The sequence below is a fragment of the Trichoderma reesei genome (genome assembly GCF_000167675.1).
Source record: "Trichoderma reesei QM6a unplaced genomic scaffold TRIREscaffold_1, whole genome shotgun sequence".
In the NCBI taxonomy this organism is placed as follows: Eukaryota; Fungi; Ascomycota; class Sordariomycetes; order Hypocreales; family Hypocreaceae; genus Trichoderma; species Trichoderma reesei.
In genome coordinates, this window is record NW_006711148.1 from 3,013,272 (window position 1) to 3,030,840 (window position 17,569).

At 54.4% G+C, this 17,569-nt stretch overlaps 4 protein-coding genes across 4 annotated transcripts; all 4 read right to left on the reverse strand.

Moving 5' to 3' along the window:
- Window positions 1-463: 463 nt before the first annotated feature.
- On the reverse strand, window positions 464-2,704 carry TRIREDRAFT_2089 (uncharacterized protein; the record flags this gene model as incomplete). Its single annotated transcript, XM_006960890.1, has 5 exons — window positions 464-1,615; window positions 1,742-2,201; window positions 2,259-2,531; window positions 2,590-2,626; window positions 2,686-2,704. 5 exons carry the CDS (start codon window positions 2,702-2,704, stop codon window positions 464-466), a joined length of 1,941 nt encoding a protein of 646 aa, XP_006960952.1.
- A 782-nt stretch (window positions 2,705-3,486) lies between these two features.
- TRIREDRAFT_103205 (uncharacterized protein) lies at window positions 3,487-6,060 on the reverse strand (the record flags this gene model as incomplete). The annotated part of the gene is made up of 5 exons (XM_006961807.1): window positions 3,487-4,061; window positions 4,200-4,993; window positions 5,499-5,545; window positions 5,726-5,807; window positions 5,972-6,060. 5 exons carry the CDS (start codon window positions 6,058-6,060, stop codon window positions 3,487-3,489), a joined length of 1,587 nt encoding a protein of 528 aa, XP_006961869.1.
- A 1,362-nt stretch (window positions 6,061-7,422) lies between these two features.
- Window positions 7,423-10,733, reverse strand: TRIREDRAFT_74318 (uncharacterized protein; the record flags this gene model as incomplete). The annotated part of the gene is made up of 6 exons (XM_006961808.1): window positions 7,423-7,773; window positions 7,838-7,946; window positions 8,013-8,256; window positions 8,329-10,314; window positions 10,412-10,470; window positions 10,683-10,733. The coding sequence occupies 6 exons, from the start codon at window positions 10,729-10,731 to the stop codon at window positions 7,584-7,586; spliced, it is 2,637 nt and encodes an 878-aa protein (XP_006961870.1). The 3' UTR covers window positions 7,423-7,583.
- A 2,710-nt stretch (window positions 10,734-13,443) lies between these two features.
- TRIREDRAFT_119881 (uncharacterized protein) lies at window positions 13,444-15,958 on the reverse strand. Its single transcript, XM_006961809.1, has 4 exons — window positions 15,860-15,958; window positions 14,889-15,657; window positions 14,035-14,786; window positions 13,444-13,971 (listed from the first exon to the last, which is right to left on the reverse strand). Exons 2-4 carry the CDS (start codon window positions 15,469-15,471, stop codon window positions 13,750-13,752), a joined length of 1,557 nt encoding a protein of 518 aa, XP_006961871.1. The 5' UTR covers window positions 15,472-15,657; window positions 15,860-15,958; the 3' UTR covers window positions 13,444-13,749.
- Window positions 15,959-17,569: the final 1,611 nt, after the last annotated feature.

Here is a 17,569-nt window from a genome sequence, read left to right on the forward strand (position 1 = left end):
TGCCCCTTAGATGGCCCTGTGCTTTGTGATCATCGTCTGAGTGACTGGTCGCTCATAAATCCTCATTGAAACCCTGCTCGAGACTGTTCCAGTCCACCATCGGAATATGCCCATCTTGAGCCATGAAAGTAATTTGCAATAAACGTCAGATTTCCGTCCATACTAACCCCATTTTGCCGTTAGATATCCGCAAGCCCTTGCGACCACCAGAGGTCGCGCGCTATAAGAAAAAGAAGAGAGAATAACTGAAATAGCAGGAGATTAGGTAAAGTACAGCCTCTGCTGTCTGTGATACGCTGCCGATTTCTCATGATGCATTCCCACGCCAAGATGGATGTCATTGTTTCCCAAACGCCATGTGCCAATCGAAAGGCATCCCTCGAAATGTCGAAACGTATCAAATCCTCAAGTCATTCAGTTCAACCCAGAATCTCCAATCGTTGTCAGCTTTCATTCGCCCAAATCAGGCAAGCTCATCATCAGACTCCGCGTACACTCCCTCATTGACGGACTTGACTCCAATTCGAAGAGTCCCAAATGGTTGCATGGCTGCCGCCCCATCTTGGTGAACCGAGATGACATTCTTCGTCGCCAAGGACAACACATGAAGAAACGCCTGGGCGGCAATAGCTTTGGTATGAGTGCTGGGGTCAGCCAGCTCCTCGAAATCGATCCAGCGGCGGTTTCGCGGATCTCGACTGTGAGTGACTCCCGTCTTTTCAGCCTGCTCCGTGACGTATCCCAGAAAGTTCTGGCTGGTCAGGTCAAGACCCTGAGTCGAAGCCTGCGTGTCGTTGCCTTGGTCAAACTCAAGAAGGCCAACGGGTCCGCCCATTTGGAAAGACGAGTCTTGGGAACCAAAGTCGTCGGCCCCGAAAAGCGGCTCGGCAGGGTCGCTGTGGCGATCGATGGCGCCCACCGCGCTTCCGCGATTGAAGAGAGGGCTTGGAGCAACCTTGGGCTTCTGCGCGCTTCCTCGGACAGATGAACCAGGGACAGCAGAGCCAGGTCGGCTCCATGGCATCATCGAGGAAGAGTGGCGATCCTCCATCGGCGGTGCCGCTTCCATTCCAATCTCAGGCATAGAGTTATCGTCAAACATGATGTGTGTATCGTCGTGAGCATTGGGATCATCGCCTCGTCCAAGCTCCACACCTTCAACCGTTCGTGGCCTTGTGTTTCGATTGCCGCCGTCTTGCTCGCCCTCAAATGCTTCGTCTGATTTGCGTCGACGACCTCGCTTTGCAGGCTCATTTAGCTCGACTTCCTCTGGGTCCTGTCCCTGGAGACGAGCCTTCAACGAGATGCCGGCGAACTCGGTGGCCAACGGGTGAAACAAGCCGGCTTTCTGGTGGTATGCTCCCACATGAGCAACTCCATACTCATAGAGAAGTGCCACTGCATTCTTCTTTGCCTGAGCAGGAGTTGTGCTTGTTCTTTGTTGCTTGGGTTTCGTGGCGAGATGTTCTCTATTGATGTTGCTCCAATCCTTTATTACCGAACTTGGAATGGAGATGCTCGTGTCTAGCATGGTATTCAGGCCAGGCCGACGGGATCGTGCCATCCTGGCAGATGCTTGGGCGGATTCTGCTTCAGCTGTCTCAGCTGCTTGTTGCTGGGCCTCCATAGCTTGATTTCCTTCAACTGACTGAACCGCTTCCAACACTTGCTGTGCGTCATCACCAAAGTCCAACAAGTTCTCCTCTTCCTCCATGATGATCCCTCGGTTTGGTTTCGGTACTCGTTGGAGACCTAGGCCAACCACTGGGGTCGCGGCGACAGGAAGAGGAGGTAGCTCTGGCTCTGTGTCCAAAAGGCCAATGAGATTGCCTTCTCCGTCGAAATCGAGACCAAGGGACGGAAACTCGTCCTCTCCAAACGGCTGGAATTCACCCATGTCGTCAGGAAGGTGTATTGATTTGCTAAACAGAGGGCTGAGGTGGCCAAAGTCTGAGGGAATGCGGCCACTTGCAGCAGACTGCGATGAAGGCGGCAGCTGGAGGTTGATGAGTGCAGGAGGGTGGCGCGGCGAGGAACTGCCTTGACTCGCAGTGCCGAGCGGTGTCATTTGGGAAAAGTTGCTGGCAGAGCCCTGGCTTGGATACAGCACCAGGTCTTTGTCCCATCGCAGCACATCAAAGTTTGGCAGTGCAGCCAAGGGGTCGAAGCTGGGGTCGTCCTCCAACATGATGTTCTGGCGCCTTGATGAAGCATGTTAGCTTTGGCTTCAGTAACAGGTCGTAAAGCTTCCATCTTACTTTGTCTTTCCAGCTCGTGGATCGGTCTCGCTTGTTTGAATGATGCGAAAGAAAGTCACCATATCAGACTGGGTCTTTTCCGCGTCCGTGAGGACATAGGCGCACTGGTGAGCAAACACGCGGGAGACTCCGTATAGCAGGTTTCCCTGGAGGCGGAGGGCGAGGGGAGCGCCTGGGTCCAAGATCTTTTCGCACGCTTTGGGAACATTGACCTCTTGAATCGCCTTTTTGGTCAGTCTCTTCTGGTTGCCTTTGCCGACAGTGGCGACCAGCCTAGATGGTGATGATGGTCAGCGGAAGTCGGTTGGCTGCTGAGCAGTCGAGTGCTTACCAGATGGTGGCAACCCCATACTGGGTATTGTTGAGGACTACACGAAGTGTGAGAGAAGAGACTGTGTATGGCTGTATGGGATCTTTCGAGGCTTACTCTCGTGACTGTAGAACATGGTGAAATAGGGGGGGGCTTGGGCCGCCACAGAGAGAGACGCAGCTCGCAAGAGGAGCAGGAAGGGGGCGTTGCTATGGGAGTAACTTCAAATGACCGCAATGAAACCGATGAGTTTGATGATAATGATAACAATATCAGGGATGAATAGATTGATGGTCCATGTGCTTGAAGACTCCCTGACAAAGCTCGCCGGCCCTGTGATGGAACGAATGTGTGGTGGTGATGGAACCCGTTGAAGCTGGAAACAGAGTGGGAATGAGAAAGAAGGTGAAAGTACCTAGAGAAAGAGGTAGAAGAAGAGACACGAGATACCTGAAACGCGTCAGACGCGTGACGTGATGAGATGCTACTCGCGGAAGAAGGAACAAACTGCGTCCGCTTTCCGGCCAACTGCCAGCTGCCGGGCAGTTGTTTCTTCATCACCGCCTTTGGGAGAAGAGCGAGCAGTTGCCAGAGGGCAGTTTGGCTTGGCAGTAGTATTGCCATACCTCAGAGATGATGTTGTAGCATGTACTACCTACCTAGTCTATAGAAGCCATTCATAAAGGGGTTGTACTCATTCCCGTAATATCAGAGAAGAGGCCAATAACCTCCCCGAGTGTACATTGTTGATCAGAAACGACAAGATTTGTTTCTAACCCAGCAAAACAGAAAGCGAACATATAGAACCGAAAGAGCATCAATAGTGGTAATAATGTAGAAAAACAAGAAGAAAGCATGAGGCAGGAATGAAGATGGGTAATCAAGAACAGAAGAGAGCAACTTCAACAACGGCACAACTCAGCATTGCCTCAGGATCCCCCCCTTTTCAGCCTCAACACCCCCCTCACCCACCGCAACAACACCCTCAGCCTCGCCTCCCTCTTCACCCCACGCAGCATCCCCGGCTCCAGCGCGCTCCTCCACCCAACCATGTACGAGTCCCAATGGCACGAAATCTTCCCCCACGGATCCGGCACCATGCTGTCCCTCATCGTCCGCCGCATCTCGCTCCACCGCTCCGGATCCCACAGCGCCGCCGACCAAACGTCCAGCATGCCCTGCGTGATGCCCAGGAGCTCGTACGCAACCGGCACCGACGGGTCCAGCACCGCGTGGTTCCACCGCGGCGTCTCCAGGCTGCGCCAGATCCGATACCCTCCTCTGTCCCTGGATCCGTGGCCCCAAAAGGGCCGGTACTTTTCGAACTCCCGCGGCTTGCGCGCCCAGCTGCACCTTTCCCCTCGTGAGAGAATCATGCCGAAGCCATGGGCCTTGTGCTTGCTGGCCTCCCTCTTCAGCGCGAGCACAGAAGCGCGCAGCACTTGGTCGTCTCCCGCGCTCCCACATATGCACCGGTGCAGGCGATCCAGCCCCTGGACGAGGACATATGGCATCACCCGTTCGCTAACATAGCAATCATCCTCTGTGAAAAAAAAAAATCCAATGTGAGTCGACATGGGCTGAAACCTAGATAGCTGGACATGGACATGGACATGGGACAATAAACTCACCTAAATCATGCAGCGCCCTCCGCGCCCACGCCTGCAGCGACACAAGCTCGTACAGCTCCCATGGCGCCATGAACCGGAGCACGAGCGTCAACTGCAAGAACTTGAGCTTCTCCAGGCTATCCGTGAGCCTGTCGGCGTCAATCTCGCCCTGCCGCGTCCGCTCAACGTCCAGGTACAGCTTCTTGCAGAAGATGCTCAGGATGTGGAACAGATACAGCGCGTGCCCTACCCTCTTCTTTTCGGTAACCGACACCGACCGGCGCCGGAGAGAGTCCTGCATCGGGTAGAACTCGAGGCTTTCTCCTAGGCGGCAGTCCTCCACGAAGACGTCCGTCAGCTCCGAGATCTTCTTCCACAGGTGCGACATCCTGTCTGCTTCTCGCAGAGTGATCCGCATGGCCGTGTCCCGGGGGTGAAAGGACGGCGAGGGGAGAGCCTCTTGTAACGCCGCGGCGTCGTCTCGGACCTTGCGCAAATGGTTCACTTGGGCACGGATGCTGGTGGCGGTCAGATCGGGGAAGGCGGGCAGCATGATGGGCACCTTTTCGACGTGGCAGGTGACGAGGGCGTGGACGAAGAGGTCTTCGCCCAGTTCGTGTTCCAGGACAGAGTGAAGCACGACGCCTTTTCTGTGAGTGGTGAAGATGCTGTGCATCCTCTTGTTCACAAGAATTAGGGATTTCAGCGACTCTATATCGGGCAGGTTCTCCATGATGCTCAGGACAATCTCTGGGTAGAGATTATTGAAAGTGGTTGGTGCCATGATAGGGCTGCCTGGAGGAGGGGGGAGGAGACTATCGGCCTCGTGTAAGTGTGATTATACGGCGTGATGCACGAATGAATCCTAGATTCACGCTTTGCAGGGAAATTCAATTTCTACACTGTCTAAACGAGAAACAATGGAGAAGTTATATTCGTGAACAAGAAGAGGACGAGGAAGAGGATACGTAGTCAGATTGTAGTACATATATGCATGATGGGAGTAACACGACACAAAAGATTCAACAACATCATCCGAAATGCTCCGCAAGGGGGCTGGCCAGCTGAGTTTGTCTGGCGCAAGGGATGAGGAGAAGAGGAGAGGGGGTGAAGAGAGAAGGCCGACGTCATCCCTTGAAACTGTCGAGTTTGTCTCCCCGCATTCAACTAATAGACAAACTATCACGATGATGATGCATGATATTGAAGATTGACTAGAAGAGTGTTATGGACATTGGAGGGGACGAGACATGGAGTCTGACTGAAGGTTATGATGGCTTCAACGGCTCGTCGAGGGGTATGACACGGCTCGGTACAGACATGTAGGGATAGACAAATATACGAACAAAGGCAGCTGACGGATAGTCCTGTAGGGATATTATTACTAGTTTGAACATGATATAGAACAGATAGAAACAGTGAGGGGGCAATAGAGGCGAAGACGGAAGTGCGGATGGTGTTCCTTTCACATCAGCACATGAACACCGAGCAGGAAGCACTGATACCGCAAGTTTATCACACACCACACCCAAAGAGCACATACATACATAACAAAAAGTAGCAAAACGTGATTCATGTGGTTGAATAGTTCTCCCCCCTTTTACTCGGAAGCTCGGAAGACCTAGGAGTCTAATGCTAGTTAGTACTACAACGCAACATGCTGCAAAGGAAATGCAGCTGCTTTCTTCGTATCTAGTATCTCGAAAAGCATTGCTCCTCCACATGCAGAATAGTATAAGTCGGAAAACATCTCTCTTTCAAGCCACGTCCGACCACCGGCCCTGGATCCTTACCTCCAAAAGTCAATCGCATGTCGACCGCCATGACAACTTCCGAATCCAGCAAGGACAAGTAAAGAACCTGCATCCAGCATGTAGTCCATTATGTTCAAACATTCTCAGAATAAAACCATCACCGAGGCCGTAGATGCAACGCTGATTCCTAAGCTGTATTACCCCTTCATTAAATACAGGGTAGCAAGTCGCTTTCCGGCAACGCACTGGATAGAACGGCAACTCGCCCTATCTGACACACCTACCTAAGGTAAGGTATGCAGGTAAAGATCAATAACCCCTCATCCGCATTCTCTCCTCCTCTTGTTTGCTCAACCAATCAATCGAACTGTAACCCAAGGGTACATACCGCCCTCTTCACATCAGCCTATCTCGCCTACCACAATTCACAACAGCTCAACAATCCAACGCCTCCTTAAAATGCCACAACTCTGCAACGCATAGAAAACCTCACTAACCGAGCCCTCCAACCGAGAAGCCACACAAAGTTCAATCACAAAAGCAATTCCCAATCAATGTCTATAAATCTTCTTAGGGGGGCGGGGATCAACCAAAATTCCATTGGCACTTTGTGAACGCTACCTACTAGGTATCTAACAATGGCCTGACCGCTCAGCACCACCGTACATGGAACCCAGATCACTTGATCTTCTAGTTCTAAATTCGCCCATCATGCCCCGACTTTGGAAATAACTTCTTAGTCTCTCTCTGTCTCTGCCTCTTCCCCCATCTTTGCTCTCTTCCCGCCAAAAAAAAAGGCCAAGGCGAGTCAAGCTGTTGAAAAAGCAAACAGTCCTCCTCAAAAGGTCCCAAAAGAGGGTTCCTTGATATTCCCTCCCGCCAACTACCGCGCCGCCGGTCGTTGACCCTTGCTGAAAACCAAATCACAAAAGAGCCATTCCTAAATGCAAAGCCCATTCACTCGAAGGGGCATCCAATCAATGAATGCACGACGGCTTGTTAACACCAAACACAGAAACTGACCCGACTAGGGCTTAACCTTCTGCTATTGCTGCTTGGGGGACAACGAAAACCTAGAAAACAGACAAAAGCTCAAGAGAAAACGGGAAAATAAAACGATGAATAGCCGGCCTCCTTAGTACTCCCTGATCCTTTCTACATGACTTTTTGGCTCGCCGCCGCCGTTCATTCCGATACGTGCGAGGCATACATGACTTCTCTATTCCATCGTGATGACGTGGGGGCAAAGGGCAAGAACAAAAAAAAAAAAAAAAAAAAAAAACCGATTAAAACGGAATGGATGGGGCAAAGGGGGGGTTCAAATATGGAGACTGTAACCACTCGAACGAAGAAAAGGGGATATTGTGTAGTGTGGAAAATCTTCGTGAAAATGGGGTATTGGATTACTGCAGTGTCATAGGGTCTATATACACATGAAGTGGTCATGGAGATCGTGCTGTTATGCTGTGTCGCGTTGAACTGGGGGGGAGGATGGGGGAAAGGGGCTATGCGCTGCATATATCATGCAGTGGGGAATAACGGGCGACCTTGACCCGTCATGCGGCTGCTGCGATGCCGTGGGCTTTCTTCTCATCGTGCGAAGCTCATGGTCCGAGACGGACGTTCACAGTCAAAGACAAAGTCAGCGCCCTCAAGACTGGGAAATGACGCCCTGTGAGCCGCCCAGCTGGCGCTTGACCTGCTCGCGAGCCCAGCGAGCCGTCTCGATGGTACGGGGCTGGAAGTCCCGGTTGGTCTTGGTCTCCTTGATCATGGCTGTCAACCAGCTCTGTCGGAAGGCATCGACAAGCTCGCCGTTGGGGTAAGCATCGGCCAGATCACTAAGAAAGAAATATTGTTAGCATGCGGTTTCACAAATATCAAGCGTGGAAGCGCAGGTCTTACCCAATGACTCCCATAGCCGCCCGCATAAGCGACTCGCTGCGGTTGGCATCCGTGGCAATGAGGTTGAGAAGCTGGAAGATAGCGGGGACGTATTGCTGGAGGATTTGGGCTGTAGAGAAACGGTCAGCGCTATGACGAGCACGGCAAGTCGGAAGTTCAGAGTCGGACAACATACTCTTTCCGCTGGACTTCATGGCACCAATAATGCCACCCCAGGCATCCATGATCCCTTCTCGCAGAGAGATGACATAGTAAAACATCTCGTCGGGGCCATCGGGGGTTGCGGTCACAGTGGATGCTTGCTCCAGAACCTGGGCAACGACCGACAGGTAGGTCTCAAAGTGACCACCAATAGCGCCAGCAATATCTCCAAAGCACTGCAGGATAGCAGGCTTGAACTGGTTGGCGAGGGTCGTACTCTGTGCGATTCAGAAATTTAGTCAATGTCGGGGAGAGGAACAATGGCCATGGTTAGCGAAGAAAGGACTCACCCTGAGGTTGTTGAGGAGATAGTTCATAAAGTTATCGCAGTAGGGCTGGCTGCGCTCGCCCATGGACCGCGTAATGTCGCTGACGAGGCCAATGGCCATCGAGCAGAGACTGGGCTCGTCCTGGTTGCCAAGCGCGTTATACAGGAACGGAACAAAAGCCTCCATGTACTTGATGAAGTCTTCTTCCATCGTAGTGGAAAGGGCGCTGATGGTGGCAAAGACGGCCTCGGGGACGCTCGACTTTCCTCCGATGGTGCTGAGGATCTGAAGGAGGACCTGCATGATGCGGTCGCCCTGAGGGGTGATCTCCTTGTCGAGGCGCGAAATGATAGCCTGGAGAACGGCGCACAGGCTGTTTTGCATTTCCTCCAGCGTCAGCTTGTCCTCGACGCTGACGACCTGGGACTGCAGGGGGATGGTCTCCTCCAGACGCTTGATGATGACATCAGACAGCGATGCGACGGCCGGGAGGCTCTCGGAAGCAGAGTTCTGAACAAAAACATTGAGAACCTCGTAGGCAGCGGTGCGCACCGACGTCTCTGTATCCTGGCGTCCGGTAGCAGTAACATCCAGCAGGGAGCTGACGGCCTGGTTGAAGTGGGGGGTGATGGGGTTGGTCGGGGCGCCAAAGTCGCCGGCGAAGCGCTCGGCGAGGTTCATCAGGGCCCAGCAGCAAGAGGGGGCCATTTTGGCGTTGCTGATGAGGCCCTTGAAGAGCGACGCAATGAGCGTGGGGAGATGCTGCTGGGGATCAATGGCCTCGGAGCACGCCTCGGTGACGCGACCCAGGGCATAGGCGGTGGAATCGCGGACCTGGAGGGACGAGTCGTCCATCATGGTGATGAGGACGGGAAGAGCCTGCTTGACAATGGGCTCCAGGACCTTCTCGTCGGGTCCCTCCATGATGGCGCCGAAGGCGGAGACGGCGGCGTCTCGGTTGTGCCAGTCATCCGACCTCAGGTTCGCCTCGACAAAGGACAGAACCGGCGCGATGATGGTGGAGTTGACGGCCTGGGAGTAGAGCTGCAGGCACTGGTAGGCGGCGCGGGACAGGTTGTACTCGTCGTCGGTGGCGTCCTCGTCCTGCTTGGTCAGGAGCGTCAGGAGGACGGGGACGACCTCGTTGGCGGCCACGCGGGCAAAGTTGTAGAAGGAGCGCATCTGGTCCGAGCTCTCTACCTGTGAGTTGTCGTCCTCGATGGAAATCTCCTCCTCGCAAACGGTGCTCCAGAATTCGACGGCGAGCTTGGCGACGTCCTCGTCCTCGGATTTCATCCCGAGGATGGTCAGGCCAAAGAGGGCCTTCTCCATGTAGAAGCGCATGTTCTCGTAGTAGAGAGCCATGATGCGGTTCAGGCAGCCAAAGGCGCCCTGCTGGATTCGCGAGTCGTCGGCCTGGGTGGCCTCGCAGACGACCTGCATGATGTAGTTGCGCTCGCCCTCATGCTTGAAGTTGTTGGCGACAAACTCGAGCGAGTCGCCCAGCGCGGTGATGGCGGCGAGCCGGACCTCGACGTTGGTCTCCTCCTTGCGCGCGCCCTGCACGACGGCCGTCAGGATGGCGTTGGAGTGGGACACGAGAGCCAGTCGCAGCTCCGAGTCCTGGCTTTCGCAGATGTAGCCAATGGTGGTGAGCGAGGCCTGCTTCTGGTGATCGGCGCCCTCGCTCACGTTCTTCACGAGGAAGGACAGCAGATCGGGCCACTGGTTGCGGGGCAGCTCGATGGCGGCGATGGAGGAGATGACTTGGGCGGCAGCAGTGCCGGCCTGGGCGTTGCTCGAAGACAGAGTCTGCAGCGTTAGCTGCTTGACACGGTTCTTTGTCTCGTCGTCGGTCCCCTGGAGCCATTTTGACTGGAGCTCCTGCTGCCGGGCAAAGTCCCTGGCTGTGAAGGCGTTCTTGAGGGCAATACCGGCGGCGGCTCGGATGGAGCCATCCGCCTGCTCATTTGCGAGCTCTTGAACGAGTGTAGCGAGGTATAGCGGCTATACGAGAGGAGAAGATGAAGAACTACTGTTAGTTGTCTGCGATCCGGTCGTTTCTTCGGCGGTGGTTTCAAGGGAGGTGCGGCTGAAGACGTACGAAGTTACTCTCGGCGGCCTGAGTGAGTTGCTGTTCGGCGGCGTTTCGCAGGTTCGCGTCTGTGTGTTTTCGCCTTTTGGTCAGCTACAGATGCTCTGGAGTTGGAGGAGCTCTCTCCCGGTCGCCCTCCTCATCCCGCTCGTGGGCTGTTGTCTTTGTTGGGGGCTGGAGGTGATTCCCCAGCAAACAAACAAACAAGGTGCCCCTCCGAGGGGTGTCGAGAAGGGCTTCTGCGGCATCGACATTTTTCTTTTGCGATTCTCGTACTAACCTGGCGACAGCGAGTTGGCGAGCACCGTATTAATCTCTGAGCTCGACATGATGGCGGTCGTGGAAGCGTCCTGTCATGCGTCGTCCGCAGGTGGTCGCTGATGCTGGTGGTAAAACGCCCTGTTATGCTGAGCGGCCACACACACACGTGTTGGACCAAGGGGGGGGGAGAAGGGCGTAGACGCGGGGGAGGTTCCCAAGGCGGAGTCAGAGAGGGAAAAAAAAGAGAAAGAAAAAATAAGAAAGAAAAAGGAAAAAAAAAAAAAAAGTGGTAGCCTCGCGGGGATACACGTAGCTGAGTCTCGCGCGACAAGGCAGAAATGGGAGAAAAGAAAAAAAAAAGGGCGGTCTATTTGATTTGGGCTTCTTCTTTGGTGATGTATTTTTTTTCTTCTCACAATCTTGGCCGAACCGTGAGGATCCCAACAGCTGCCTGGCTGTATGTATTACGGTCAGAAGCAAACGCAGGTAAATGGAGGAAGAGAGCGAATAGGGTCGAGGAATCGCACAGAGGGTCTGCCTCCAAATAGAAAAAGCGTCGGCAAGGGGGGGTGAGTTTTCTGTGGGATGACGGGGGCCCGAGTTGCTACCGCCACTTGCTTGCAGCTGCAGCGCCTGCGTGCCTTGTTTAGGCGCTACTCTAGAGGGGTTTAGGTGCTAAAGAGCGTGCCGGGCTGTGGGAATGGCGGCGAGTGACGTCTGGAGGGGGTGGGAGACGAACCGAAGGTGGACGGCAAATGGTCGAGGATGCCAGTCACGAGAGTCGAGAGGCTGTGGCCGGGCCGACGATTGTTGTTTGTCTGATCTGAAACAGGGGCAAAGACAGTACTAGTAAGAAGACGAGAGAGGTGACAAGAGGGAAAACACCGAGATTATCACTGGTGGGAGTAGCTGGAGGTATGCTGAGGCTGGATGGTGCGAAAACGTCAAGAATGCAACGCGGAATAGAGTTTCAATGTTCCAGGTTCCGTCAGTCGCCCGTCTCGTCGCTCCGCAGCTGAGCTGGGCGGCGTGCACGTCAGTGAGCAGCACCGCTAGTGAGGCGCTACAGGCGAGAAGGTGGCGGCACTTGGGCGGTGCTTCCGGGGGGCCGCTCAGGGCAGGGCAGTTTCCCAGGCGAGCTTCCAGTGAGCGAGGACGGGAATCGTTCAATGGCCCGGGCGCCGATTGACTGGCCCCGAGAGCGCTGTAGCCAACAACAGCACAGCGCCTGACAGGCAGCAGTACTGCTAGCGGCAAAAGCTGACGGGAGGTGAGAAGGGCGCATCAGGGTGTGTCGGGATAATGTTTTCCCTGCCCCCCCCCCAAGCGGGACGACCGCCGACGGACGAATCAGCGCCAGCCGTGGCGGGTTTGCAGCGGGGCCAAGGAGGGGTTTTCGTCTGGGTCGCTGCTCCAGTCGGCAAAACCCCGTCTAACGCAGCTACAGTAGAGCGCGGCAAAAAGCTTTTGGAACGAGAGAGACAGAATATGGTAGAAGAAATATTATCAGAGCGGAAGCGGGGCGCGCATCAAACTTGAAGCGGAGGATTTGCCAAGGAAACCGGCCGTGAGCACATGCATTTGATCTGATGTTTATCTGCTCTGGAGCTGGCTGGCTGATGCGGACCTGCTTGTTGGTAGGTAGATCTAGACGTCTTTGACTGACGAGATAGGTGAAGATGGGCAAGGAGGCATCTTCTACGTCATATGCATGTTTATATATCTAAGGTACACAGCATACCTTTTGCTTTGCTGCCGACTTTTGGTAGATGATGGTGTTGCTGCGTCTCGTTTCTGTGTTGCTAGTAGTAGGTAGTACCTAGTAGTAGCTGTCATGTGATGACGACGACGACGACGACGATATTAGCTGCAGTAACAGAAATAACAGTGTCGTAACGGTGCTGCTGTACGTAGGTATTCGAGCCTCACTGACAGCAGATAGCACTCCATTATAGAGCACTGCTTCGGCGCACTTGAAAAGGTTCTTTATAGTACCCGGCATCTACGGCTTCTACTACCTAGTATCAGAAGGTGATGACTCCGTTCCTAGAATCACGGCCACGCACGTTTCCTCACACGCCTCATCCCACCCACTTCACACAGTATCCGCAACGCTGCCCAGCCACAAGCTCGTTCCTTCATCCAAAACCCGCAGAAGCAATTTCTTTCTTTCCAACATCTTCTATTCTTATTCCCCGCTCCAGCAAGTGCTCTATACATAATACTAGGTATGTACTTATGTGCCCACCTAGTTCCTAGGTACATGTAGTATTGATAGGTAACAAAACGACCTTAAACTCCACGGCTTCCAAGGTAACCCCGAAGCTGCGAGACATTTGCACCGCATCAAGCACCGGGTGATGATATCTTTTGCATGGTTGACCGAATAACTAGTATCAGGTGCTTAATACGTGGTGATTTACAAAAGATTATCTACCGCGGTGTTAACTTTGGTTCTGATTGATTGTTCTCACCTGACGTGACAATGTTTTTGCCGACAAGATGAAGTGTGCTGAACGCATATAGCTAGACATCATGAACGAAAGACCATGTTGCTCCTGATCTAAAGGTCCTGATACAAGCGGGACTCAAGAAAAGTCATCGATGAATGACGACAATTTCCGTGTAGCACGGCGACTGCTTGAAGCAAGTCAAGTAAAGGCAAAATGCAAGGCACCTCGCGAAAGACCTCAATCGACCAAGCATAACAAGCCCATCGCACCCACTCAATAGCAGAGCAGATCAATGTATGTAAAGTTGTTTATTTGCCTTTTCTCGTTATTCATTACATGTATGAAAGAACAAAAAGAAACCAAAGTAAAAAAAAAAAAAAAAGTGTGAGAAAAGAAGCGAAGAAATCGATCAAACTCCCAATCATCATCAAGACAAGTCATGGATCATAAGACATGAGAAAAGCAGACACAGATCATAAGTCATCCAACTTCTCACTCACGCTCAGTCTCCCCCAGAAGAGAAGAAAGACGAAGAAAAAATCCAACCAAATCAGTTTATATCATGTCCATGCACAATGTCCCCCATCTCCTTTTGAGCCAGTACTCATTCAACGGCACTGGGACGTCAGGGCCTCAACGATAGCGAGAGGGAGTGGCGCGGTCGCGGTCGTAGATAATCTCCGTCTCCCGAATACGCTCGTCCCGCCGAGGAGCTGCGCGCCTGTCGTAGCTCCGTCGGTCGTCTTCGTAGTAGTCACGCTCGCGGTCGAATTCGAAGCGAATGCTCTCGCGCGCTCGCTGTCGCTTAGATCGTCGAATGTCATCAGAGAGCTCAGTCAACTGAAGAACATCGTCCTATAACTCCGTGTTAGCAAACCTGCTGTCTGGCAAGAGATCCAGCACATAAAGGCAACTTACGTATTTCAGGTAATCCATAATGTAGAAGAACATGTCCGTCTCCTCGTACTCGTAGCCAAGCTCCTCAATGGCCTCGCGGATGACCAGGTCCTTTGTAATCTCGGTCCACATCTCCTTGGGCGGGGCGGGAGCGGGAGAACGGCCGACCCTCCGGTCGATTTCAATCTCGCGCTCGCGGTCAAGGACGGAGACGCTGACGCGCTCGCCCCGGACAGGCGGCGGCGAGGGGGCGCGGTTGGACAGGTCGTCTCGGTCCCTCTCCCTCTCCGGGATGAACTTGGTCCTCCGCACGCCGCTGTACTTGGTCCAAGTGGTGTCGGTGGTTGCGCCGCCAACGCCGTCCATGCGTATCCGCTCAGTCCCCGGGGGCACGTCGACAATGGTCCAAGACTTGGTGGCGCCGCCCCAGGCCTCGCCCATGCGGCCGCGAGAGTCGACCTTGGACGTGATGTACTCAGCCTCGTCGTCCTCTACGGGGCGGGGAGCGGCGGAGTGAGCCCTCCGGCGGCCCTTGGTCTCCTCAATCTTGAGGTCACGGCGGATGACAATGTCATCGTCGTAGAAGCGGCTGGAGCGCCTCTCGCGGCTCTTGGAGCGAGTGCGGCTGGCGGATCGGTGGAAGTCAACCTCGACCTCGGTGCGGCCCTTGGACAGCTGAATGTCAATGTCCGTCTCCCGGATGTCGCGCTCCCGCTCCCGCTGGCGGGGCCGTGGCGCGGGAGGCGGGGATGGCGGCCTGGCCTGGATCATTCCTAGGGAGGGCGTTTGTTAGTATTGAACTCTATTCGACGACGACGACGACGACGACATCGTCTTCTCTCCAACAACAACAATAACAAAAAGAAAAAACTCACCATGGTCAATGTCTGTGTAGTGAGTAATGACCTCACGCTCAATCACGGGCCCGCGGATGACGGGCGGCGCAGGCGGGGGTGAGGGCGATGGCGACGGCACCCGCTCGCGCTCACGCTCGCGCTCGACGATGCGGATGTGCTCCGAGGTGGCGTCCGAGGGCTCGACATAGCGCACGGCCCGGGGCGAGGGCGACCTGCGGCGGGCGACGGACGGGCTGCGGATCTTCTCGACGATGCGGGTGCGCGAGCGCTCACGCTCGGGCTCGGAGGGCGAGACGCTCTGGGCCCTGCGGACGATGCGCTCCTCGCGGAAGCGGATCGGGCTGGGCTCGCGCGGAGGGCGGTCGTAAGGGTCGGCATCGCGCTGACGCAGCACCATGGGCCCGGCCTCGGGCCTCCGCGACGACCTCAGGAAGTCGGGCAGGTCGCCATCTCGCTCGCGGATGCGCACGTCAAACTCCTCAAACTCGCCGCGGCGGGAGCGCGGAGTGGGAGGCGCGGGGCTGCGGGTGACGGTGCGTGTGCGGATGGTGTCGTCAAACTCGACGGCGGACCGGCGGTAGTCTTGGTCTCGGTAGGCCATGCTGTGTGTTTGTATGTGTCTGCGGCGTCCGGGCTCGCAGCTGCAAACAAACAAAAAACAAAGTCGCTCAGGCTGAGGCTATTCCCGTGTACCTCGGGTAATACCACTACTTGGCGTGTACAAGGTTGCTGTATGGGAAAGCAAACAAGAAACAGAGAGAGAGAGAGAGAAATAGCTTTGCTTCTTCTGCCCAGAGTCAGTACTTGTATCAGCGGGAGGAGTCGACGAGCGGGGTCCAAGCAAAGGTGGGAACGTCATGCGGCTGAGACAAAATGGCCTGCCTTGTGACGTTTTCCCTCGTCTCTCTCGTGTGCTTTTTATTTTGCACAGGCGAGAGATCCCGGCAGGTCGACAGGGAAGGGCCAGGAGAGAGAGGGACACAACTCACAGGTCAACAAAGGACGCCGGAAAAGCCGCGCACAGGGCAGAGGCGAACGGTCGAAGGGTTCGATGCGCACAAAGGAGCTACAGATGCAAACAGAAGCCGCTGCGTTCTGGGGAGGACAAAGCGAGATGTTGGAGGTGAAAGAAGAGAAGTCGATCGAAGTGCCTGGTTTTGAGCAGTTCCAAACCCAGCAAAAAGGCGGGCGCCAACGGCTGCGAGGGGGGGGCAGTGATGACTTTTTTAGAGGCAGCAAGGCAGTATCAGCTGGCGACAGGGGGCTGGCCAACGTCATCCCCGGGCAGCAGACAGGACCAGAAACTGGCTCAGGCGATCAAAAAGTTGCTGCTGCTGGAACCTGACCTGGCCGGATGTCTTGTGTGTCATCTACTGGAGGCCCGAAAACGAGCCAGGGGGGGTCCCGAAAGGCGCCACTACCTAGTAGATGGGATCAATCATGCGTCGTATCTGCCGAGACGAGAGAGGCCTGCTGGAGGAGTGAGAGCCTTCTGTGTCTCTCGTGTTCCATCTCTCGTCTTCTCCGGCATTCCTTGTCTTGTTGTTCAGGATGTCGAAACATCTGCTAGATACTTCTTCTTCTCTACTGTTTCCATTTCCCTCCCCGCTTCAGGTGTTTCTTTGCCCGGCTTTGACGCTTCTTGGTGATATGATCTCGGAGCCTGAGCGGGGTTGCTTGCTTGCTTGCTTGCTTACTGGGAAATTGGCGACCTGGTCTGGTGTGCGCTTTGTTACAAAGGACGGCTGGAGGAGCAGTTGCATGCATTCGCAAATGCACCCGGATGGAGCTCGCGGGAGAGATAGCGGACAATCATTGCGAGGCTGCTGCGAGGGCAGTCAAAGAAGGGTGCTGGTGGTGGTGCTGGAAGCTGCTCCAAGCTAGGTATGTAGGTACATGTAGGTATTACAGCCCCCGATACATAGCGGTGATGACGCTGTTGAGGCCGGGCTGGGCTGCTCTGCTGTTGACCACTAACACACACCAGGCTTGAATGAGGTGACTCCATTCCCCCCGAGTTGGGCATCGAAATGTGAAACAAGTGGTAAAACTTCCTCATGACAAGCTTTCTAGTACTATCAAACCAAGTAAGCCGTCCAGTCTAATGAACGGTACTCGTGCGGCATCAGGACAGGTCAATCAGGAACGTCAACCAGTGCAGTGGCTGCTACGCCTCCATACTAGCAGCGGCTCGGTCCATCATGGGCCCTCCGTTAGAGGGTACCTACTTACCTAGCAAAGAACCACCACCCAACCAACCGACCAACCCACTCCCCGCCAGCCAAAAGGCGCAGCAGCATCAACATCAACATCAACATCAACATCCATGACTCTTCTTTCCTCTCTTGTCTCTCTCTCTTCTGCTCCAACTCTCTCTGCTTCTGCTATACTGCCCCTCTATCACCCATCACCCATAACCCAAATATTCAACAGCGCCCCCCCCTACTAGTTCCCTCCATACTTCCCCATCTACTAGGTACAGAGGGGGGCTGTGAAAAGGACCACCTCAAAAACCAACCTCTCCAATTCCAGCCCAACCTGCTGCTGCTGCTCCCACTTTACAGATCCATGATTCTTACATGGTACATACTACATACCTACTCGTACTACTTTTACTACCTACCTACCTACTCGTAAAATCTAGTCCAGAAAAGTCGTCTTTCGCGCCTGACGCAATGGTGCATGCGAGCTAGAGCCAA